Below are 25,090 nucleotides of genomic sequence, written 5' to 3'. Positions count from 1 at the left end.
CCACCGGAGCTAACACGAGAGGCCAGTAGAATGGCTTACTTCTGCTGTGAGGACACCCACACGAGTACCAGCACTCCCCCTCTCTGTCTCCCCTCCTCTCTCGATTTCTCTCTGTCCTGTCCAACAACAAAAACAGCAATGACAATAATAACAATAACAACAAGACTAACAACAAAACAGGACAAAGAAATTGTAAGGGAATAGGGAGACAGAGAAGGAAAGATAAAGAGAACTGTAGCCCTGCTTCACAGCTCATGAAGCTTCCATCCTACTGGGTGGGTGGGTGCTTGAGCCCTTGTCATTGCGCCTGGTAACAGGTGTGTTCTACAAGTGTGGCCACTGCCTGGCCCACCAGGGCATTAGTCCATTCAGCTCTCACGGACGCTTGGCTGATCCCCGACTTCCGGCTGTTGGGAAGAGCACATCTGTGAGCAGCATATGAGTGCCCTTTGCCTCCCTTTTGAGTGTTTTGTGCTCTGCAGGTTGATGTCCCAAGTGTGTAACTGCTGGATGCCAAGATAGAGTAACTCCACGCAGCTCTGCGTCTCTCCACAGCCTGACCAACACCTTCTGTTTCACACCTTTTTTTTTCCTCCTCCAGGGTTATCCCTGGGGCCCTGATGCCAGCACTACAAATCCACTCCTCCTGGAGGCCAGTTTTTCCATTTCATTGGATAGGACAGAGAGAAATTGAGCAGGGAGGGGGAGGTAGAGAGGGAGGGAGAAAGACAGACACCTGCAGGCCTGTTTGTCCTTGTGTGAAGAGTCCCTCCCCCCACTGCAGGTGGGGAGCTGGGGGCTCAAACCTGGATCCTTGTTCAGGTCCTTGTGCTTAGTACAATGTGCACTTGCCAGGTGTGCCACTGCCCGGCCTCCAACCTTTTTTTCTAAAAAAAAAAAATAATAATGATTGACAAGACCGTAGCATAAGAGGGGCACAACTCCACACAATTCCCATCACCAGAACTGCGTATCCCATCCCCTCCCCTGGTAGCTTTTCTAGTCTTTATCCCCCTGGGAGTATGGACCCAAGGTCACTGTGGGATGCAGAAGGTGGAAGGTCTGGCTTCTGTAATTGCTCCCCCACTGAATATGGGCATTGGCAGATTGATGCATACTCCCAGCCTGCTTCTCTCTTTCCCTAGTGGGGCGGGGATCTAGGCAGGTGAAGTTCCAGGACACATTGGTGAGGTCGTCTGCCGGGGAGAGAGGGTCAGGTTGGCATCATGGTAGCATCTGCAACTTGGTGGCTGAAAAGCATTAATACATAAAGCAGAACAAATAGTTTAATAATTAAGGACCTAAAGGTAAGAATATAGCAAGTGAAGGTTGGGGGTCTCCATTTTGGAAAAAGCTATTTTAGGTATATTCCAAGGGGCTCATGACTTAACTAATTTTTGCCTGAGCCCAACAGCTAACATGCAGGTGGGATAATGATATTGTCTGGGGAAATGGTGTCAGAGTTGGAAACAGGACTAGAAAGCTGCATCAGGGAGAAGAGTAGCTCCCAAATATGGGAAAAGTCTATGAATGCTGTTAACTGTAAACCCCATCAACCTGATCTGGGGCCCATACTCAGCACAGGAGGCTGTGTAACTTCTGCATCCCTGTAGGGCGGAGCTCACAGTCTGTGTTCACAGCTGGGAATATTCCAGGCTGCACTCACTGCAGGACCCATCTTCCTCGAGTGGTAGAGTATGTTGGCCTTTTTTTTAAAAAAATATTTATTTATTCCCTTTTGTTGCCCTTGTCTTTTTGTTGTTGTTGTTATTGTTGTTATTGATATCATTGTTGTTGGATAGGACAGAGAGAAATGGAGAGAGGAGGGGAAGACAGAGAGGGGGAGAGAAAGACAGACACCTGCAGACCTGCTTCACCGCCTGGGAATCGACTCCCCTGCAGGTGGGGAGCCGGGGGCTCGAACCGTGATCCTTACACTGGTCCTTGCGCTTTGTGCCACCTGTGCTTAACCTGCTGTGCTACCACCTGACTCCCGAGTCACTTTTTTTTTTTTTTTGGTGATTAATAGTGGGTTACAAGACTGTAGATTATAGCTGTGCATTTCTACCCTACACTCACCACCAAAATTCTGTGCCCCACCTTCCCAAAGGTGACCACCAGTGTCGGTCTGCTTCTGGATTCTGCTTGTGAGACCTTCTGTTTTTATCATCACATTGGGTTCGCTTGTGTTGCTTGCGATGTGTTCTGTTTGCATGTCCACTGTGGGCTGGGCACCCCCTGCCTCTGGGACATTTGGTTTAGTCCTCGAGGGTTCCTGCTTTTTCCTTCTCCCCGCCCCTATCGTACCTACTTCCTTTGTTCCTGACTCTTCCGCTGGAGGAGACAGATGCAGGACAGAATTGTGTTGTGATTAGAAGAGATTAGTTTTTTGAACTACATCCCCACTCGTGAATAAAGATTGAACTGCGCTCTCAGCTCAGCCAGGAGTCTCTGTCTCCCGCCCACGAAGCAAGTCTGGCAACCAGAGTCCTCACAAAGTCCTTGAGACACTGATTTCCTCCTGAGTTGTTTGTGTTTGAGCATCTGGGGTCTGGGTGTTTCAGAACGCTAGGTCCCACAAAGGACTGAAACCACCTGCTAGCGGTCTCTCATCTCTTTACTTACTAAGCATCATCACCTCCAGTCCCTTCGTCCCAAAGGAAACAATATCATCTTTTTTGACTGCAAAGTAGTCAGTATTCCTCGGCATATATATAGCCCATAACTCCTGCAGTCGGTCATCTGCTGATGGGCATCTAGGCTGCTTCCAGTCTCTGGGCCATTCTGGATAATGTAGCTATGAACATGGGGTTCTCATTAGTGTTTTGGGGCCCAGTTAAGTGCCTATAGTACCAAGTGCAAGGACCCGTGCAAGGATCCAGGTTCAAAGCCCTGCTCCCCACCTACAAGGGGGTCGCTTCAGAAGTGCTGAAGCAGTTCTGCAGGTGTCTATCTTTTTCTCTCTCTATCTCCCCCTCCTCTAGTTCTCTCTGTTCTATCCAATAAAATGGAAAATCTGGCCTCCAGAAGCAGTGGATTTGTTGTGCTGGTGCCGAGCTCCAGCGGGAACCCTGGAGGCAAAAACAGCAAAATAAATTAGTATTTGCATGTCCTTTGGATAAATTCCCAAAAGCAGTTTTGCAGGGTCATCAGGAAATTCCCTTTGTATTTGTGGAGAGTCTCCCAGTCTCCCACAGGCCGTCCCCCAGGGAGTCACGTCTCTGTGGCTTTGGCTCTGCATTTGCCTTGAGTCCACATGCTCTGTTCCCTTGTTCAGCGTCACGTCCTCTCGGTGCAGCGCTGGTGCAGCTCTTCCTCCTACCCGTTTACTGCTGGGGCTGTGGGTGCTTTGTTGTGGAGGCTTGTGAGCTCCTTAGGTCACCTGGACCTCAACCCCTTGGCAAGCCGACGCCATGAACCAGCAAGTGTAAGAAACAGATTTCGGGGCCGCCGAAATGCCTCATGGGAACAGTGCACTGCTTTGTCATGTGAACGACACCGGTTCAGGCCTGGCCCCCACCGTGCTGGAAGAAACTTTGGTCTCTCTCTCTCTCTCTCTTTCTCTCTTCTCTCTCTCCCTCTCCTCCCTCTCCCTTCACCTCTCCTCTCTCTTTCCTCTCTCTCCTCCTCTTCCCCTTTCTCTCCCTTCTGTCTCCCTCTCCCCATTTCTCCTCTTTCTCTTCCCTCTCCTTTCTCCTCTCTTTCCCCTCTCCCCTCTTTCCCCCTGTCGTTCCTCTCCCCCCTTCTCTTCCCTCTTTTCCTTCTCTTTCCCTCTTCTCACTTTCTCCTCTCTCTCTCTCCCCTTCTCTTCCCTCCCACCCCCCATCTCTGAAGCAGAAGGAAAACAAACAGATCTTAGAACAAGAGACAGCTCACCAGGTTCAGCGTCTGCGTGGCCATAACCACGGCTCCGATTTGAGCCCCAGCACCACACCACATGGCTGTTCTCTGGCAGAGAAAGCTCTTCACTGCTGTGGCTTTTTTTTTTATTTATTTTTCTATTGTCTTTATTTGTTGTATAGAGACAGCCAGATATCTAGAGGGAAGGGAAAGATAGAGAGGGCAAGTGACAACTACAGACCTGCTTCACCACTTGTGAAGCCTTGCCCCTGCAGGTGGAGACCAGGGGCTCGAACCCAGATCCTTGCATAGTGTGACACAAGCACTTACCAAGAGCGCCACCACCCAGCCCCACTGCTCTGCTGCTTCCATCTCCCTCTCCCTCTCCCTCTCTCTCTGTCTCTCTGTCTCTCTCTCTCTCTCTCTCTCACACACACACACACACACACGCAGATGTCCTCTCTCTCTCTCTCTCTCTCTCTCTCTCTGGAGGATCCCATAGGCCCAGAATGGCTGACTCAGTAAGACACAGCCCTTGACCATACTCAAAGCCCCAGGTTTGACCCCCAGCACCCCTATGTGAAGCAGGGCTGTGGTATATCTTTGTCTTTACCTGAAACTGTTAGACAGAAATGGAAGAAAAATAAAAGAAGAAGTTAGCCTGAGAGCAATGAGATCACACCTGCATGTGGTCCTGGAACCACAGAAAAAGAGAGAGAAAATAGGAAAAAAAAAAAAAAAAAAAAAAGGAAAGAAACAGATGCCAGGCCTCTTCTTTTTTTTTAATTTTTTTTAATATTTATTCCCTTTTGTTGTCCTTGTTGTTTTATTGTTGTAGTTATTATTGCGGTGGTTGTCGTTGGATAGGACAGAGAGAAATGGAGAGAGGAGGGAAGACAGAGAGGGGGGAAAGAAAGACAGACACCTGCAGACCTGCTTCACCCTGAAGCCTGTGAAGCGACTCCCCTGCAGGTGGGGAGCTGAGGGCTTGAACCGGGATCCTTACGCTGGTCCTTACGCTTTGTGCCACATGCATTTAACCTGCTGCGCTACAGCCCAACCCCCAAATACAATTTTTTTTGCCTCCAGGGTTATCACTGGGGCTCGGTGCCGGCACTACAAATACACTGCTCTTGGAGGCCAGTTTTTCCATTTTATTGGATAGGACAGAGAGAAATTGAGAGAGGAAGAGAGAGAGGGGGGGGGAGAGAAAGACCTGCCTCACTGTTTGTGAAGCGACTCCCCTGCAGGTGGGGAGCTGGAGGCTCAAACCCGGATCCTTGCACAGGTCCTTGAGCTTAGTACTCTGTGCACCTAACTATGTGCCACCACCTGGCCCCCTAAAGAAATAAAATCTTTAAAAACAGAGAGAGAGAGAGAGACAGAGAGAGAGAGAAAGGAAGAAAGAAAGAAGAAAGAAAGAAAGAAAGAAAGAAAGAAAGAAAGGCAGAAAGGCTTAAGGGCAGGGTTGTAACAAGCCCACACACATTACAGTACCTGGGTTCAAGTACCTGGGTTCAAGTACCTGGGTTCAAGCCTCCAGGGGAAGCTTCCTGTGTGGTCAAGCAGTGCTGCAGATGTCTGTCCCGCTCCCTCTTAATTTCTTCCTGTCTCTTTCTAAGTCAATAAAACATTTCAAAGATAAAGAAATGTCTCTTTATCACACAGAGAGAAAACCAAATCATCACTCCAGCACATGCAGAGCTGGGGGTCGAACTCACAGCCTCATGCTCGAAAGTCCAACAGCTTACCCACTGCACCACATCCCCCATCACAATAATTTTTTGTTGTTTTAAGTATGGGGCCTGAAGAGCTAGCTCACCCTATTTGCCTTGTCAGGTGTCTGTCCCAAGCTCCGACAAAATTAACAGATAGGGAGTCGGGCTGTAGCGCAGCGGGTTAAGCGCAGGTGGCGCAAAGCACAAGGACCGGCATAAGGATCCCGGTTCGAACCCCGGCTCCCCACCTGCAGGGGAGTCGCTTCACAGTCGGTGAAGCAAGTCTGCAGGTGTCTATCTTTCTCTCCTCCTCTCTGTCTTCCCCTCCTCTCTCCATTTCTCTCTGTCCTATCCAACAACGACAACAACAATAATAACTACAACAATAAAACAACAAGGGCAACAAAAGGGAATAAATAAATAAAATTTTAAAAAATTAACAGATAAAGCAGAGTATGGAGGGGGGGCTGGTGCTGGTGACTCCACATTAGGCCTGGGGTAGAGGGCAGTGGGACCCTTCCCAAGACCCAGTGGGCCGCCCACTGCGTGTTCTGTGCTGGAATGCACGGATCCCTTGCCATTCTTAGGGGGGGGGGGGCCCTGGGTGGGGAGCAGAATCCCAGACAAGAGTTCTCTGAGACCCCCTCGGGGTGACTGGTACCTCTCCTCACCCGCCCCCCACCCTGGGGCCCAGTGGTTGGGTCCTTTATGAGGCAGGCGTGAGGGGACTGGGCCGTGGAGAGCCAGAGCTCAGAGTAGGTGGACAGTCTCAGAAGGAGCCCCTGGGAGCAGGACCCCCCCACCCACCATGGCGAGCGTGGTGGTGAAGACGATCTGGCAGTCCAAAGAGATCCACGAGGCCGGGGACCCCCCCGCGGGGATGGACAGCCGCCCCCAGCTGGTCCCCGAGGCTCCCGGGGGAGTGGCCAGCCCACCCAAGGGGATCACCAAGAAAAAGAAGGCCGTGTCGTTCCACGGGTGGGTCCGGGCACCCTGGGAGCAGGACTTCACGGCGTTGAGGATGAGAGGGAGAACGGGCGGAAGGAAGAGGGGATACGGGGAAGGGGGGAAAGTCAGAGGAGGGAGAGTGATGGAGGAAGAAAGGCAGCTGAGGGGGCTGGCGGTGACGCACCTGGTTGAGGGCACAGATTACCATGCACAAGGACCCGGGTTCAAGCCCCGGCTCCCTACCTGCAGGAGGGAAAGCTTCACAGGTGGTGCTGCAGGCGTCTTTCTGTCTCTCCCTGTCTCCCCCCCCCCAGTTTCTCTCTATCCTATCAAATAAAAGAGAACGGGGAGGGGAATGGAAAAGTGTGGCTGTGGGGAGCAGTGGATTCCTGGAGCTGGCACCAAGCACCAGTGATAACCCTGGAGGCAAGACAGACAGGAAGGGAGGGAGAGGGGGAGGGAGGAGGGAAGGGAGAGAGAGAGAAAGGGCTTGGGCAGTGGCACACCCAGGAGAGCGCGCACATCACCATGCGCAAGGACCTGGGTTCAAGTCCCTGGTCCCCACCTGTCAGGAGAGCTTCACAAGTGGTGCTGGAGATCTCTCTCTATCCCTCTCCCTCTTTCCTCTCCATTTCTCTCTGTCCTAACAAAAAGAAAATATAAGTAAAGAAGGGAGGGGAATAAAAGAGAAAAAGAGGGGGGGGGTCGGGTGGTAGCGCTGCAGGTTAAGCGTACATGGCGCAAAGCACAGGGACAGGTTTAGGGATCGTGGCAGTGGGGCAGGTCTGCAGGTGTCTGTCTTTCTCTCTCTGTCTCCCCTCCTCTCTCGATTTCTCTCTGTCCTGTCCAACAACAACAGCAGCAATGACAGCTATAATAACAACAACAACAACAAGGGTTAACAACAAAGGCAACAAAAGAGAAAAAATGGCCTCCAGGAGCAGTGGATTCGTAGTGCAGGCACCGAGCCCCAGCAGTAACCCTGGAGGCAAAAAAAAAAGAGGGGAATGAAGGATGGATAGAAGGAAAGAACAAAAGAGATTGAAAATGAACAAGAAAGAAGGCAGTAAGGGGCCAGGCGGTGGCGCACCTGGTTAAGTACTCACATCACAGTGCACAAGGACCCAGGTTCAAGCCCCTGGTCCCCACCTGCAGGGGGGAAGCTTCACGAGTGTTGAAGCAGGGCTGCAGGTGTCTCTCTGTTTCCCTCTCTATCTCCCCCTCCCTTCTTAGTTTCTGTCTCTATCATTTTTTAAATGTTCGAGGGTTTTTTTTTTTTTCAAATATTGTATTTATTAATGAGAAAGATAGCAGAAGAGAGAGAGAAAGAACCAGACATCACTCTGGTCCATGTGCTGCCGTGGATTGAACTCAGAACCTCATGTTTGAGAGTCCCATGCTTTATCCACTGTGCCACTTCCCGACCACTATCATTTAAAAAAAAAAAAAAAAAAGCAGGCAGTAGGATGAATGAGGAAGAAAGGGAGCAGTGTGAAAGGGGAGAAGGCGGGCACTGGGGGAAGCTGTGATGCTGTGATCTCTTTCTTTTTAAAAACATATCGCTTTTTAATCATATATATATATTTTTTTTTTTTTTTGCCTCCAGGGTTATTGCTGGGGCTTGATGCCTGCACCAGGAATCCACTGCTCCTGGAGGCCATTTTTCCCATTTTGTTGCCATTGTTACTGTTATTGTTGCCATTGTTGCTGTTGTTGGACAGGACAGAGAGAAATCGACAGAGGAGGGGAAGACAGAGATGAGGAGAGAAAGACAGACACCTGCAGGCAGACCTGCTTCACCGCTTGTGAAGCGACTCCTGCGCAGGTGGGGAGCCGGGGGCTCGAACCGGGATCCTTACTCAATCTTTAGGCTTCATGCCATGTGCACTTAACCCGCTGCGCTACCGCCCAGCCCCCAAATATCTTTATTTATTTGTTGGATAGAGTCAGAAATCAGGAGGGATGGGGAAGGTTGAGAGAGAGGCAGAGGAGGGAGGAGGTGGGCAGAGAGCTTGCCCTCAGCACACTGGGGGTGGCAGGAGTCAGGAGGACCTGGCTCCAAAGCTGGGGGTGGGTCTGGTCTGGACTCTCCTGTCTGCCCCCCCCCCAGGGTCGAGCCTCGAATGTCCCATGAGCCCATGCACTGGTGCCTGAACCTCAAACGCTCCTCAGCCTGCACCAACGTGTCGCTGCTCAACCTGGCGGCCGTGGAGCCCACAGACTCCTCAGGGACAGACTCCATCACCGATGACAGCACCCCCCTCGCACTGCCCGGGCCCCCCGCCTTCCCCACGCCGCCTTGGGCGGCCGATGACCCAGACATCACAGAAATACTGGTGAGGGCCCCTCCACCACCTACCACCATCGGGAAGAAAAGTGATCTCACGTGGGGGAGGAGGTTCTGAGGGTGGGGAAAGGGGAGTTTGTGATCAGGGTGGGCAGATAGCTCGCGTGCAGAGTGCACCTACTCGGCTCTGTGCACATGGCTCAGGACCACACCCCAGGGCACTGGAGGAAGCTGTGATATCTCCTTTTATTTTTTTTTTAATATTTACTTATTTTCCCTTTTGCTGCCCTTGTGATTATTGATGTCGTTGTTGGATAGGACAGAGAGAAATGGAGAGAGGAGGGAAGACAGGGAGGGGGAGAGAAAGACAAACATCTGCAGACCTGCTGCACCGCCTGTGAAGTGACTCCCCTGCAGGTGGGGAGCTGGGGGCTCGAACAGGCATCCTTGTGCTTTGCACCACATGCGCTTAACCCAGGGCCCACCACCTGACTCCCTCCTTTTTTTTTTTTTTTTGTCTCCTTTTTTAAAGAAAATTTTTGGAGAGTCAGGCGGTAGTGCAGCAGGTTAAGCGCACGTGGCACAAAGCACAGGGACCAGCTTAAGGATCCTGGTTCAAGACCCCGGCTCCCCACCGGCAGGGGAGTCGCTTCACAAGCGGTGAAGCAGGTCTGCAGGTGTCTGTCTTTCTCTCCCCCCTCTGTCTTCCCCTCCTCTCTCCATTTCTCTCTGTCCTATCCAACAAGGAATGACATCAACAACAATAATAACCACAACAAGGCTACAAGAACAAGGGCAACAAAAGGGGGGAAAATGGCCTCCTGGAGCAGTGGATTCATGGTGCAGGCACTGAGCCCCAGCAATAACCCTGGAGGGAAAAAAGAAAGAAAGAAAGAAAGAAAGAAAGAAAGAAAGAAAGAAAGAAAGAAAGAAAGGAAGGAAGAAAGAAAATATTTGGAGAGTTGGACGGTAGTGCAGCGGGTTAGGCGCAGGTGGCATGAAGCACAAGGACCGGCTTAAGGATCCCGGTTCGAGCCCCCGGCTCCCCACCTGCAGGGGAGTCGCTTCCCAGGCGGTGAAGCAGGTCTGCAGGTGTCTGTCTTTCTCTCCCCCTCTCTGTCTTCCCCTCCTCTCTCCATTTCTCTCTGTCCTATCCAACAGCAATGACAACAACAACAACAATAATAATAACTACAACAATAAAACAAGGGTAACAAAAATAAGAATAAATAAAAAAATTTTTTTAAAGATGCACAAGGACCTTGGTTCAAGCCCCAGTCCCACCCGCAGGAGGAAGCTTCATGAGTGGTGAAGCAAGGTTGTAGGTCTCTCCTCTTCTCCTCCCCCTTCCCTCTGTCTCTTTTATAGCTTTTTATTTATTATTGGATAGAGACAGACATTGAAAGGGGCGGAGAACAGAGATAGGAAAAAAGAGAGACACCTGCAGCCCTACTTCACTCAGGAAGCTTTCCCCCTGCAGGTGGGGACCAGGGGCTTGAACCTGGGTCCTTGTGCCCTGTACTGTGTGCACTTAACCAGGTGCGCCACCACCTGCCCCTTTCTTCTTCTCTATGTCCCCCTTCCTTCTTAATTTCTTTTTTTAATATTTATTTATTCTCTTTTGTTGCCCTTGTTTTACTGTTATAGTCATTATTGTCATTGTTGTTGGACAGGACAGAGAGAAATGGAGAAAGGAGGGGAAGACAGAGAGGGGGAGAGAAAGACAGACACCTGCAGACCTGCTTCACCGCCTGGGAAGCGACTCCCCTGCAGGTGGGGAGCCGGGGGCTGGAACCGGGATCCTTACGCCGGTCCTTGCGCTTTGTACCACCTATGCTTAACCAGCTGCACTACCGCCCTACTCCCCCTTCTTGATTTCTATCTGTCTCTGTCCAGTAAATAAATAATATACTAAATCTTTAAAGGTCAGCTGGGTATTGCACCAAAGCAAAGGACTTTGAGAGTGGAAGGGGAGGAGGAGAGGAAGGCCTGGTACACAGTATCTATATGTCAGTGAAAGCACTGTGAAGCATTAACCCCCTCAGTAAAAACATAAATAAAAATAAGTCAGCTGGGTGCAGCCCGGGAGGTAGTGCAGTGCATAAAGCACTGGATTCCCAAACATGAGGCCCAGAGATCGATCCCGGCAGCACAGATGCCAGAGGGATGCTCTAGTTCTCTCTCTCTCTCTCTCTCTCTCTCTCTCTCATTCTTCTTAATTTTTTTTTCTCCTCCAGGGTTATTGCTGGGCTCGGTGCCTGCACCATGAATCCACCGCTCCTGGAGGCCATTTTTCCCCCATTTGTTGCCCTTGTTGTTGTAGCCTCGTTGTGGTTATTATTACTGCTGTTGTTGATGTTGTTCATTGTTGGATAGGACAGAGAGAAATGGAGAGAGGAGGGGAAGACAGAGAGGGGGAGAGAAAGACAGACACCTGCAGACCTGCTTCACCGCCCGTGAAGCGACTCCCCTGCAGGTGGGGAGCCGGGGGGGCTCGAACCAGGATCCTTAAGCAGGTCCCTGCGCTTTGCGCCACATGCGCTTAACCCACTGCGCCACCACCAGACCCCCTCTTCTTAATTTTTTAAAATAGTGTATTTACTGATTTTATTGACCAGAGCACTGCTCAGCTCTGGCTTATGGTGGTACTGAGAACTAAACTTGGGCCCCCAGAGCCTCAGACATGGAAGTCTTTTGTATAACCACTGCACTGTCTCCCCAGCCAGCCCAGCCAGGTTTTAACAGGAAAACCGAACACCAAAGAGGCCACATCTCTGATTTCAAGTCGGCTACACAGCTCTTCTCCGACAGAACCGAGGTGTCAGCCCAGCCTCCGCACAGCTCTGGGGCAGGGTTTGCTCTCATACCCCTGACACTGGGCCACCCCCTTCTCCCCATGTCTCTCTCTCCCCCAGAATGGGGTCAACAGTGGATTGGTCCGGGCCAAAGACTCCATCACCAGCTTGAAAGAAAAGACCACCCGAGTGAATCAGCACGTGCAGACACTGCAGGTGTGAGGACACCCCCACCCTCCCCACCCCACCCCCGCCCTCTTCCCCAGGGCCAAGCACCCTTCTTCAAGCCTCCCGCCAGCACAGGGTACCCCAAGCCCAGCTGGGGAGGTCGAGGCTCCGGCGGGAAAGGGGAAGGGGTGCAGAGCTAGCTCATGGTGGCACACCCAGTTAAGCTCACATAGTACTGTGCACAGGGACCCGAGTAAGGACCAGGATTCAAGCCCCTGCAGCCAACCTGTGGTGGGGGAAAATGGCCGCTAGGAGAGATGAATTGAGTAATGCCGCACCAAATCCCAGCAGTAACCCTGGAGGGAAAAAAAGGGCGGGGGCGGCAGCACAGCGGGTTAAGCGCAGGTGGTGCAAAGCGCAAGGACCAGAGTAAGGAACCCGGTTCGAGCCCCCGGCTCCCCACCTGCAGGGGAGTCACTTCACAGGCGGTGAAGCAGGTCTGCAGGTGTCTGTCTTTCTCTCCCCCTCTCTGTTTTCCCCTCCTCTCTCCATTTCTCTCTGTCCTATCCAACAACGACATCATCAACAACAACAACAACAAGGACAATAAACAAGAAGGGCTCAAAAAAAAAAAAATTGGCCTCCAGGAGCAGTGGATTCGTAGTGCAGGCACCAAGCCCCAGCGATAACCCTGGAGGCAAAAAAAAAAAAAAACACAAAAACCACTAACTCACCTGGTCAGTGCACCCGATTTGTCTTATGCACGCCCTTGATTTGCACTGGAGGAAGCCCTGGTGCTGTGATCTCTTTCCCTTCTCTCTGTCACTCTGTTTCTATCTGAAAAAGTTAGTTTGGGCCGCCGAAGCGCTGGCAACACACAAAACAACACACGCAGCGGAGGGCAGTGGGCAATCAGTGGCCACACTCACACCCAGGTTCCAGCTCGGTCCCCACCTGCAGAGGGGAAGCCTCACAAGCAGTGGAGCAGACTGCCGGTGTGTCTCCCAGTCTCTCCCTATTTCCGTCTCCCTAATAAGTAAATAGCCTTGGGGGTCGGGCGGTAGCACAGCGGGTTAAGCACAAGTGGCGCAAAGCGCAAGGACCCGCTGAAGGATCCCGGTTCGAGCCCCCGGCTCCCCACCTGCAGGGGAGTCGCTTCACAGGCGGTGAAGCAGGTCTTCAGGTGTCTGTCTTTCTCTCCCCCTCTCTGTCTTCCCCTCCTCTCTCCATTTCTCTCTGTCCTATCCAACAGTGACAACAATAATAACTACAACAATAAAACAAGGGCAACAAAAGGGAATAAATAAATTTTTTTTAAAAAAAGGAAAAAAAAAAAGAAAAAGAGTAGTATTCCATGGAATATATGTCCCATAATTTCTTTAGCCAGTCATCTCATGATGGATATTTAGGTAACACATACTTTCTGAAGTATTTTAATTTTAAAAAAAATTTTTTTACATTTATTTATTTTCCCTTTTGTTGCCTTTGTTGTTTTTAGTTTTTAACTGTTGTTATTGATGTCGTCTTTGTTAGATAGGACAGAGAGAAATGGAGAGAAGAGGGGAAGAGAAAGATAGACACCTGCAGATCTGTTTCACCACCTGTGAAGCAACTCCCCTGCAGGTGGGGAGCCGGGGGCTCGAACCAAGATCCTTAAGCCAGTTCTTGCACTTTGTGACAGGGGCACTTAACCCGCTGCGCTACCGCCCGACTCCCAATTTTTAATATTTTAAAAAATTATTTGTATTTATTTATTGGATAGAGACAGCCAGAAGTCAAGAAGGAAATAAAATAAAACTTAAAAATAATAAGTAAATAACTCTATAAACGAGAGAGAGAACAGGAGGGAAAGGGGCATCCTGAGGCTCCACTCTCTCACTCCCATGGGCTGTCGTCTGTTCTCCCTCCCTCCCTCCCCAGAGCGAGTGTTCGGTGCTGAGTGAGAACCTGGAGAGAAGACGCCAAGAGGCTGAGGAGCTGGAAGGGTACTGCAGTCAGCTCAAGGTGAGCCTGGGCGCAGCTGCGGGCTGGGCCGGTGGTGAGGGCGTGCAAGCTCGAGCTGCCAGTCGGAACCCAGGCCCTGCAGCGGCCAGAGTAAAGCTTGTCTTGCTCTCTCTCATCAATACTTACTTTTCCCACCAGAGTTCTTACATGTTTTACAAACAATTTGTTTGCTTATATATATATTTTTTTCTTTCTTTTCTTTTTGGCAAGTTCATGTAAATCAGATCTCTAGAGTCCATATATGAGTAAAACCATCTGGTAGTTGTCTTTCATCGCGTTATTCGGCTAATCACCATCACCTCCACTTCCATCCATTTTGTCTCAAAGGACACAATACATCTTTTTGATGGCAGAGTAGTATTCCATGGAATATGTATCCCATAATTTCTTTAGCCAGTCATCTGATGAGGGGTATTTAGGTAACACATACTTTCTGAAGTATCTTAATTTTTTAATATTTTTAAAATTATTTTTATTTATTTATTGGATAGAGACAGCCAGAAGTCAAGAGGGAAGGAGGAGATAGAGAGAGAGAGGGAGAGAGACAGAGAGACACACCTGCAGCCCTGCTTCACCACTTGTGAAGCTTTCCCCCTGCAGGTGGGGACCGGGGGCTTGAACCCGGGTCCTTGCGCACTATAATGTGTGTGCTCAACCAGGTGCGCCACCGCCCGGCCCCCCTATTTTAATTGTTTTAAATTGCCCCCAGGGTTATCACTGCCAGCACTCCCAGCAACCTTTTCTTTTCTTTCTTCTCTTCCTCCCTCCTCCCCTCCCTCCCTTCTTCTTTATTGTCTTCCCTCTCCCTCATTCTCTCTCTCTCTTTCATTTTTCTTTCTCTTTTTTTTTTTTTTTTGCCTCCAGAGTAATTGCTGGGGCTCTCGGTGCCTGCGCTGTGCATCCACTGCTCTTGTTTTTTCATCATTGTTGTTATTGTTGTTGTGGATAGGACAGAGAGAAATGGGGAGAGGAGGGGAAGACAGAGAGGGGGAGAGAAAGACAGACACCTGCAGAGCTGCTGCACCGCCTGGGAAGCGACTCCCCTGCAGGTGGGGAGCCGGGGGGCTCGAGCCGGGATCCTTACGCCGGTCCTCGTGCTTTGTGCCACCTGCGCTTAACCCGCTGCGCTACCGCCTGGCCACACCCTCTCCTTTTATATATAGACAGAGAAATTAAGAAGAAAGGGAGGGAGAGGGACACCTGCAGACCTGTTTCACCGCTCATGATGTTTTCCCCCTGCAGGGGGGATCAAGGATTTGAACCCAGGCCCTTGCATGTGGTACACTCTGCAGGTGTGCCACCGCATGGCCCCTAAATCTTTTTGTTTGTTTGTTTGTTTGTTTTTGCCTCCAGAGTTATAGCCAGGTTCAGTGCTGGAATTATGAATCCACCGCTCCTGGTGGCCTTTTTTTTTCTATTTTATTCAATATGACAGAGAAAAATTGGGAGAAGAGGGGGAGACAGAGACACCTGCAGACCTGCTTCACCATCATAAAGCCTTCCCCCCTGCAGGTGGGAGTGGGGGTTCAAGCCGGGTCCTCGTGCGAGTCCTGCAGAGTAACGTGCGCTTAACCAGGGGCAAAACGGCCTGGCCTAAATCTTTCTTACTCTACTTGAAGCGAGGCAGTCACACACCTAGTTAAGCACACATCACAGTGTGCAAGGACCCGGGTTCAAGCTCCTGGTCCCCACCTGCAGGGGGAAAGCTTCTCGAGTGGTGAAGCAGGGCTGCAGGTGTCTCTCTCCCTATCTCCCCACCCACCCCCACCCCTCTCAATTTTTCTGTCTCTACCTAATAATAATCAGATAGATAAATAAATAAATTTGCTTTACTTAGTGAGAGAGAGAGACAGATGGAGGGAAGGCAGGAAGGGGGAAGAGAGAGAGTCACACAAGACAGAGAAGCCAAAGCTCTGCTGGGGACGGAGCCAGGAACCTCCATCATGAAAGTCTGATACACAGCCAGTTCAGTGATTTTCCTATAAAATAATAAACACATGTTCGTTTAAAAAAAGAAAGTGGGCTGGGGAGACAGCATTGTGGTTCTGCAGAAGACTCTCCTGCCTGAGGCTCTGAGCTCCCAGACTCAATCCCCAGCACCACCATCAGCCAGAGCTGAGCAGGGCTCTGGTGTCTGTTTCTCTCTCTCCTCCTCCTCCTCCTCCTCCCTCCTGTCTATCCATCTATCATCTAACTCTCTCATTAAGTAAATTATATATGTATAGCCTCCAGGGTTATTGCTGGGGGCTCAGTGCCCACACCATGAATCCACTGCTCCTGGAGGCCATTTTTCTCCTTTGTTGCCCTTGTTTATCGTTGTTGTTATTGCTGTCATTGTTGTTGGATAGGACAGAGAGAAATGGAGAGAGGAGGGGAAGACAGAGAGAGGGAGAGAAAGACACCTGCAGACCTGCTTCACCGCCTGTGAAGCGACTCCCCTGCAGGTGGGCAGCCAGAGCTGGGGGCTCAAACTGGGATCCTTAGGCTGGTCCTTGCACTTGGCTCCACCTGCACTTAACCCACTGTGCTACCAGCCAACCCCCAGTAAATTATATATTACAAAGAAAGAGACTCTCCTGCCTGAGGCTCTGAGCTCCCAGGCTCAATCCCCAGCCCCACCATCAGCCAGAGCTCTGTTTGCTTTGCCTGTTTGTCTCTGTATCTTCCTCTCATTAAGATCAAATAAATGAAACATTTTCTTAAATGGAACACTCAGGCAGCAAGTTCTGTGGTTTATCATTTTAAAAGGAAAAAAAAAAAGGGAGAAGTCAGCATGAGAGAGGAGGAAGGAGAGATGGAAAGAGGAAGAAGGGCTGGAGAGAAAGCTCCCCAGATCCTTGAGGGAGTTCCGTGTCACCAGTGAAAACTCTGGTACTGCTGTCTGTCTCCACCTCTCTCTCTCCTATCTTCTTTTTTTAGTATTTATTTATTTATGGGAGCCGGGCGGGTGGCACAGCGGCTTAAGCGCACATGGCACGAAGCCCAAGGACCAGCACAAGGATTCTGGTTCAAGCCCCCAGCTCCCCACCTGCAGGGGGGTTGCTTCACAGGCGGTGAAGCAGGTCTGCAGGTGTCTATCTTTCTCTCCCCGTCTCTGTCTTCCCCTCCTCGTTCCATTTCTTTCTGTCCTGTCCAACAACAATGACAGCAATAACAACAACAATAAACAAGGGTAACAAATGGGGAAATGTTTTAATTAATGTTTTAAAAACTTATTTATTTATTCATGAGAAAGATAGGAGGAGAGAAAGACCCAGACATCACTCTGGTCCACGTGCTTCCGGGGATCGAACTCAGTACCTCATGTTTGAGAGTCTAGTGCTTTATCCATTGCACCACCTCCCAGATCACTTATTTATTTATGAAAGAGGAGAGAAGGAACCAGAGCATCACTGTAGCACATGAGAAGCTGGGGACCAAACTTGGAACCTCACTGTGTCACCTTTCAGTCTGTCTGAATGGGAAAAAAGAATAGATGGCAGTCAGTCCAGGAACTGTGAAAGCACTGGTGTGCAAGGCCCTCCCTTCTATATGGACATGCGGACAGACACCAGAGCACTGCTCAACCCTAGTTTATGGTGGGGCTACAGTTTGAACCTAGGGCATCATAACCTCGGGCATGAACGTCTTTTTATACGGACATTATGCTGTCTCTCTGACTCCTTTCTCTCTCTCTCTGCCTCCAGGGTTATTACTGGGGCTTGGTGCTGGCACCATGAAGTCACAACTCCTGGCAGCCAATTTTTCTCTCCCCCCCCATCTTATTCAATAGGACAGAGAGAGATTGAGGGGCCGGGGGAGGTAGAGCAGAGGAGAGAAAGACACCTGCAGACCTGCTTTACCACTTGTGAAGTGTCCCCATTGCAAGTGAGAAGCAGAAACTTGAACCCGAGTCCTTGGACAATGTGTGCTAACCCAGTGCGCCACCACCCACGACTGCCCCCCCTTCTCTACCTGAAAAAAAAAATTGGCTCAGAGTGCTAAGCCCTGGAGATGGCAATAATAAGTGGCTGGGAGGTGGCCTAATGCATAAGCACTAGACTTGCAACCACGGGGTCCTTGGTTCAGTCCCCAGCACATCACATGTCAGAGTAATGCTCTGCTTCTCTCTCTCTCATTAATAAATCTTTTAAACTTATGTGATAAAAATAAATGAATATTAAGGGTCGGCAAAAAAGCTCCCCTAGGTAGCGTGTTGCTTTGCCACGTGTGTGACCCCACTGCACTGGAGGAAGCTTATTTTTTATTAAAGAGTATTCTTTTTTTTTAATATTTATTTATTTTCCCTTTTGATGCCCTTGTTTTTTATTGTTGTTGTAGTTATTGTTGTTATTGATGTCATCGTTGTCGGATAGGACAGGGAGAAAGGGAGAGAGGAGGGGAAGTCAGAGAGGGGGAGAGAAAGACAGACACCTGCAGACCTGCTTCACCGCCTGGGAAGCGACTCCCCTGCAGGTGGGGAGCCGGGGACTCGAACCGGGATCCTTAGGCCGGTCCTTGCGCTTTGTGCCACGTGCGCTTAACCCGCTGCGCTACCGCCCGACTCCCTGGAAGAAGCTTTAGTGCTGTGGTCTCTTTCACTCATTCTCTGTCTCCGTCTCTATCATGGAAGGAAAAAAAAGTCATCCCAGAGCAATGAAGTCCCAGTACAACAAAAGTAAAAATAAGTAAATGAAGTCAGGTGTTTAGCCCCTGGAGACCGGACTGGTTAGGGGGAACCAGAGTAGAGGGAGGATGCTGGGGAGAAGTGGGTTGGGGGTGTGCCTGTATGTAGGAGGGGTCCTCAGGGGTGCAGGGGGGACTGGAATGGGAAGGCAGGGCCCTCGCCCTGGTGTGCCCACCCAGGAGAACTGCCGGAAGGTCACCCGCTCTGTGGAAGATGCTGAGATCAAAACCAATGTCTTGAAACAGAACTCTGCCCTACTGGAGGTAAGGGGTTGGGGGTGCGTTCCCTCGGAAGTCAGGGAGGCTGAGGGGTAAGGCGTAGACTCAGCCGGGGCCTCCCACCCTGTCCCCATCCCTCCTACCTGTCATACTTTTTACATTTTTTAAAAATGTATTTTTTTATTCCCTTTTGTTGCCCTTGTTGTTTTTTATTGTTGTAGTTGTTGTTGTTACTGATGTCAGTGTTGGATAGGATGGAGAGAGGAGGGGAAGACAGAGAGGGAGAGAGAAAGACAGACACCTGCAGACCTGCTTCACCGCCTGGGAAGCGACTCCCCTGCAGGTGGGGAGCCGGGGGCTCGAACCGGGATCCTTACGCTGGTCCTTGGGCTTCGTGCCATGTGCGCTTAACCTGCTTCACTACCGCCCGACTCCCTCTTTTTGCATTTTTTTATTATCTTTACTTATTTATTGGATAGAGACGGCCAGAAATTGAAACGGTGAGATGGAGAGGGAGAGAGAGAGAGAGACACCTGCAGCCCTGTTTCACCACTCGTGAAGCTTGCCCCCTGCAGGTGGGGACCAGGGGCTTGAAGCCGGGATCTTGCACATTGTATCATGTGCGCTCAAGCAGGGCCTCTACCACCCGGCCCCCCTGTCATATTTACTCCTCCCTGTGCAATGTCACATTCACATGACAGAGGGACTCAGGTCGGACGTCAATGCCCTGCTCACCGGCCCACTTATTTTCATGTCTAAAACTGGAAAGGCTTCAGTGGTTCTTCTAAAGCAGTGGGGGGTGGGGGGAGGAATGACACTTTGAAGGACATTTTGGGGCCCAGGAGGTGACATTCGGAGGTGAAGGGGAGTTAGGCCCCATTCCACTTCAAATTGGACATCCCAGCCAGCTGAACTCCCTCCATATCTACTCCCTGACACCTCGGGGCTGGGTGGGTTTGGGGGTGCAAGTGTTTGGTGGTGGGGGGCTGGGTCTGGCTGGAACCGCAGCCTCCCCCCCATACACCCCAGGAGAAGCTGCGCTACCTCCAGCAACAACTGCAGGACGAGACGCCGCGGCGGCAGGAGGCTGAGCTGCAGGAGCTGGAGCAGAAGCTGGAGGCCGGCCTCTCCCGGCAAGGCCTGGGCCCCAACACCCAGCCTGCCGGCACCCCAGGGAATCCCGAAGACGCCCCAAGGCAGCGCAGCCTGGCCCCCGGAGGCTGGGGATCCGGGCCCCGGGGAGGAGAGGGGCCCGGCCCCGGCCCCTTCGTGAGCGAGCAGGAGATGCAGAAGGTCTCCACCGGCCTGGAGGAACTGAGGTGCGTGGGTGGGGGGGGGCCGGGGCCACCCTGGAACTGGGGGGAGGGGGGAGCAGGGGGCCCAGGGGGCGGAGCCTGGACCCTCCGTGGGTCCTGCGGGTGGAGCCTAAGCTGGGGGGTGGGGTCTGGAGGTGACCAGGGGGCTCAGGCGGTAGATCCAGAGGGGAGGAGGGGTCTTGGGGGTGGGGTCTCCAGCGGAAGGGCGTCCGGAGATGCGAGTCTGGAGGTGCCTGGGGGCAGGAGGGGAATCCCAGGAGTGGACCATCGAGGGGAGGCGGGGTCCTGGTGGTGGAACCTGGAGGAGAAGTGAGACTGAGCCTTGAGCTAGGGCCTCCGGGGTGGAGTCTGCAGGGCAAGGGGTGGTGAGATCAGGGTTGCATCTTGAGCTGAGAGGCGGGACCTCGGGCTGGGTGGTGGGCTCCGGGCGTAGAGGTGGATCCGGAGGTGGCGAGGACCTAAGTGGCGCTGGGCCACTTAGGGGCAGCCGGCCGGGGTGGAGGGAGCCCCATAAGGCCTGGAGCGAGCTACCCGGAAAGGTGGCAGTTGTGAAGAACTGAATTGGGGGCTGGCCGGAGGGAGAGTGGCTTTGAGCGGAGAAATAAAAAAGGGGGCAGGGGTGCAGTTCCTTTGGAAGTTCCATGGGACCAGGTTGGTGGAGTGAGCTGCCCTGTGTGCAAGCGCTAGTGTGTTGCTGGAGGGCAGGAAGAAGGAAGGCATCACGGGCCCAGAGGCGGGACCCCATGGCCAGGAGAGGCGGCCCTGACCTGTTCCTTCCCTCTGCTGGCCCAGGAGGGAGGTGTCCTCGCTGACCGCCCGGTGGCATCAGGAGGAAGGGGCGGTGCAGGAGGCCTTGCGGCTGCTCGGGGGCCTGGGAGGCAGACTGGACGGCTTCCTGGGCCAGTGGGAGCGGGCGCAGCGCGAGCAGGCGCAGACAGCGCGGGGCCTGCAGGAGCTGCGGGGCCGGGCGGACGAGCTGTGCACCATGTAAGCGCCAAGGCGAGTGCGCCTGCGGGGCACATGCGGCAGGAGAGCCGCCCGGGTGGGAAAGGGCTGGGCCAATCAGCGGGGGCCGAGCGTGTACTGACAGGAGGAAGCTCCACTGAACGAGGAGGAGGGGGCGGGCATTGCCTAATAAGGGATCGTGGGCGTGGCCACTCTGAACCCCTCCCCTTGGGAATGGGCCTGGGAGGCAGCGAGTGGAAGAGGGGCAACCAATCGGAGGACAGGCAGGGGGCACTCCAGCCAATCAGGGTAGAGGAGGGCGGGACTGGGCAGATGGGGTGGAGACAGGCTGGACAGCAGGTGGAACCTTGCGGGTGACCTGCGGGTTGCTTCCACGCCAGGGTGGAGCGGTCCGCGGTGTCTGTGGCTTCCCTGAGGAGCGAGCTGGAAGGGCTGGGCCCAGTGAAACCGATTCTTGAGGAACTGGGGCGGCAATTTCAGAATTCACGGAGGGGGTCTGACTTCTCCGTAAACCTGGACCGGGGCTCCCAGGGGTCCTGTGCCCGCTGTGCCAGGTAAGAGGGAGCCGGCCGCCTCCAAGGGCATCCAAGGGTCCCACCGAGGACAAAGCATTGAAAGGAAGATGCTGGGACACTGGAGAGAATGGGGGAGGCCCAGTGTGGAGAACAGGGTCGCCACTGAACCTTGTAGCCCTGGACCAATCATAATGCATTGTGGGACCCACGTTTCTGCCTCCATGTATTTATTTACTTATGAGAGAAAGAAGGAGAGAGAAAACCAGAGTATCACTCTGCTATATGCAACACCAGGGGTCAAACTTGGGGGAATGCCACTTCAAATATCTTAGATTTTCCAGTACATTATGGGACGGGGTGGAGTGCAGTAGCTGGTGGGAGCCCGGGCTTCTCAGTTGCATTGTTAGACCTTAATGCATTGGAGAATCAAAGGAATGTTTGGTGAGTTAAAGGCTATCTGTCTCGTGTCCTCTGAGAATGAAAACTCCCTATACTGGGGTCACCAGTGATTCCTTGATGCACTGGGTGGGACCCCGTGCTGGTGGGAAAGGAGGCCTGGGCTGGCGGGTTTGGGGCTCCAGGGGCGCAGTGAGTATGCACCCTTTTATCTAGTGATTATCCCTCCCCTCAGCCAAGGGCAGCAGCTGTCCACAGAGTCCCTGCAGCAGCTGCTAGAGCGAGCGCTGACGCCGCTGGTGGACGAGGTGAAGCAGAGGGGCCTGGCTCCCGCCTGCCCCAGCTGCCAGAGGCTCCACAAGAAGATTCTGGTACCAGGAACCACGGGTCACCATGCCCCACTTTTCTATCAGAGCAGAGGGAGGGGAGCCCCGGGCGTAAAGCTGGTGTGTGGCCGACTGGGACAGGCGGAGCTGTGGGCTGCAGGGGCTGGGAAGGCAGGGCTAGCAGCTTGGGGGGTGGTGAGACACAGGTCAATCACTATGGGGTCCTGGGCCGTATAGACTTGGGGGTGCAGCGTATTGGGACCCTGGTTTTGATGCACTGTGAGACACAAGAGACAGAACAAGTCTAAGACTTCTGAGAACAAGAGTCTAATTTTTTTTTTAATACTTAGTCTGTTTTGTTTCCCTTGTTGTTTTATTGTTGTTGATGATGATGCCATTGTTGTTGGATAGGTCAGAGAGAAATGGAGAGAGGAGGGGAAGACAGAGAGAGGGAGAGAAAGACAGACGCCTGCAGACCTGCTTCACCGCCTGTGAAGCGACTCCCCTGCAGGTGGGGAGCCGGGGGCTCGAACCAGGATCCTTAGGCTGGTCCTTGTGCTTTGTGCCACCTGCGCTTAACCCGCTGCGCTACCGCCCGACTCCCGAGAGTCTAATTTTCTATAGACCAGAAGCAGACAGTCCTGGCAGACAAGTTAGCTCACCTGGTTAGTATACATGCTTTGTCATACGCTTAAGTTCGCTTCAAACCTGTCCTCCTTGCATCAGAGGAGAGAGAGACAGAGATAGAGAGAGGAGACCTTGACCGGAATACTGCTCAGCTCTGGCTTATGGTGGTGCTGGGGATTGAACCTGGGACTTTGGAGCTATCCCCCTGGCCTCATCTTCTATATGAAAAAGTTGTCCTGGAGTGATAGTGGGGGGAAAAAAGCTTTTGTATGGGATATTGACCTAACACGGGGGACTTTGATGAGCTAAACAGAATGTTGGGCTTGGCGCACTCTGGGATCTAGAGACTAAAGCACTTAGGACAGGTGTCAGCACAGAGCTTCGGGTCTCACAGACAAGAACATGGGGTCCAGTAGGTTAGGGGAGGTAGGTCACACACAGAGACGCCTGGCACATACCCGATGCTGGTGGGTAGTGAGTGCGCTGCTTGCTGGAATGCAGGAGGCCACCGCGCCAGGGGACAGACACAGGTTTAGTGCACCAGTGCATTGTGGGGTGCTGGGGTCAGTCTCAGACTCTAGGTTTGATGGGATGTCCTTGGGGTGGGGGGAGATGGGCCCCACGGGACCCTGCCCCTTGCCCTCCGCGATCCAGCTCCCCCTCCACCCCCCCAGCCCAGTCAGGCAAGCCCAGCTGCGCCTACACTCCTCTCCCCAGGAGCTGGAGCGGCAGGCCTTGGCCAAACACGTCAGGGCAGAGGCCCTGAGCTCCACCCTTCGGCTGGCCCAAGACGAAGCCGTGCGGGCCAAGAACCTGCTGCTGACGGACAAGATGAAGCCGGAGTGAGGAAGGAGGCTGAGGGCATGGGAGGAGGGTGAGGTCATGGGGAGAGGGCCTGACCCCCGCCGCCAACTCTGACCCAGGCGAAGTGGGTCCCATCAACACCAGCTCCCCACTCTGCTCCGCCCCGCACAGGGAGAAGGCGGCCACTCTGGACTATCTGCATTTGAAAATGTGTTCCCTCCACGATCAACTCAGCAGCCTGCCACTTGAGGGGTCCACTGGGACAATGGGAGGGAGTGGCGGGGGGACCCCTCCAAAACGTGGGGGCCCAACCCCTGAACAATAAATGGCCCCTCATGCTGGCATGAATTCCGTCTCCTTCGTGACACCAAAGAGGAAAAATACATCACACACACCACCGGTACCACCACCACCACCCCTGGCGGCCTCGGTGCTCAGCCCTCAGCAGGTGGGTGTCCTGCTTTGCAGAGAAGCCCGGGCGATGGCGCAGCTCATGCAAAAGAAGGCAGAGCGCTGGGGGAAGTGGCTGCACTGGTGGAACGTCAGACTTGCATGTGTGTGAGGTCCTCAGCTCCATCCTGGGTACCACATGCATCTTATGGAAAACATACAGAATAAATATAATCTAAAAAAAAGAGGAGGTTAAGCAGCGGGTTAAGCGCACACGGCATGAAGCGCAAGGACCGGCCTAAGGATCCCGGTTTGAGCCCCAGCTCCCCACCTGCAGGGGGGTCGCTTCACAAGTGGTGAAGCAGGTCTGCAGGTGTCTCTCTTTCTTTCCTCTGTCTTCCACTCCTCTCTCGATTTCTCTCTGTCCTATCCAACAATGACAAGAATAATACTAACCACAACAACCATAAAACAACAAGGACAACAAAAAAAGGAATAAATGGCTTCCAGGAGCAGTGGATTCATGGTGCAGGCACCGAGCCCCAGAAATAACCCTGGAGGCAAAAAAAAAAGGGTGGGGGTAGATAGCATAATGATTATGGAAAGAAACTCTCATGCCTGCAGCTCCAAAGTCCCAGGTTCAATCCCCCACACCACCATGACCCAGAGCTGAGCAGTGTTCTGGTTTTAAAAAAAAACTTTAAAAGAGGCCAGAAGTGACAGCATAATGGCTATGCAGAGACGTCCTGCCTGAGGCTCCAAAGACCCAGCTTCAATACCCAGCACCACCATAAGCCAGAGCTGAACAGTGCTCTGGTCTGTTTCATTAAAACAAATTTAAAAAATGGGGGCCGGACAGTACTGCAGCAGGTTAAGAGCACATGGTGCGAAGCCCAGGGACTGGTGTAAGGATCCCGATTTGAGCCCCTGATTCTCCATCTGCGGGGGGGGGGGGGGGGGTAATCGGTCGATTCACAGAAGGTGAAGCAGATCTGCAGGTGTCTATGTTTCACTTCCCTCTCAATTTCTCTCTGTCCTATCCAGCAACAACAACAGCAATAACCACAATAACAAAAAATAAGGGCAACAAAATTGGGAAAATGGCC

At 52.4% G+C, this 25,090-nt stretch overlaps 1 protein-coding gene across 7 annotated transcripts; it reads left to right on the top strand.

Moving 5' to 3' along the window:
• The first annotated feature begins 6,225 nt into the window (after window positions 1-6,225).
• TSKS (testis specific serine kinase substrate) lies at window positions 6,226-23,942 on the top strand. 7 transcript variants are annotated; one of them, XM_060174435.1, is made up of 11 exons: window positions 6,226-6,536; window positions 8,617-8,842; window positions 11,709-11,804; window positions 13,677-13,760; window positions 18,579-18,689; window positions 19,674-19,963; window positions 20,753-20,947; window positions 21,307-21,480; window positions 22,073-22,208; window positions 23,465-23,664; window positions 23,766-23,942. In XM_060174435.1, exons 1-11 carry the CDS (start codon window positions 6,367-6,369, stop codon window positions 23,917-23,919), a joined length of 1,836 nt encoding a protein of 611 aa, XP_060030418.1. In that variant the 5' UTR covers window positions 6,226-6,366; the 3' UTR covers window positions 23,920-23,942. The 7 variants fall into 7 exon arrangements, with proteins under 7 accessions (XP_060030418.1, XP_060030427.1, XP_060030456.1 ...); XM_060174444.1 differs by having other exon boundaries at window positions 6,227-6,536; window positions 18,606-18,689; XM_060174473.1 differs by having other exon boundaries at window positions 6,228-6,536; window positions 18,606-18,689; window positions 23,508-23,664.
• Window positions 23,943-25,090: the final 1,148 nt, after the last annotated feature.

The sequence above is a fragment of the Erinaceus europaeus genome, chromosome 2 (genome assembly GCF_950295315.1).
Source record: "Erinaceus europaeus chromosome 2, mEriEur2.1, whole genome shotgun sequence".
NCBI lineage: Eukaryota > Metazoa > Chordata > Mammalia > Eulipotyphla > Erinaceidae > Erinaceus > Erinaceus europaeus.
This window is presented reverse-complemented; position numbering and strand designations above follow the sequence as displayed.

Bases quoted from the DNA above. Each gene is read 5' to 3' on its own strand.
- TSKS (XM_060174435.1), top strand. From the start codon at position 6,367: ATGGCGAGCGTGGTGGTGAAGACGATCTGGCAGTCCAAAGAGATCCAC. The intron at 13,761-18,578 runs GTGAGCCTGGGC...ATGGGAAGGCAG, and splicing joins GGTACTGCAGTCAGCTCAAG to GGCCCTCGCCCTGGTGTGCC. The intron at 21,481-22,072 runs GTAAGAGGGAGC...CCCTCCCCTCAG, and splicing joins TCCTGTGCCCGCTGTGCCAG to CCAAGGGCAGCAGCTGTCCA.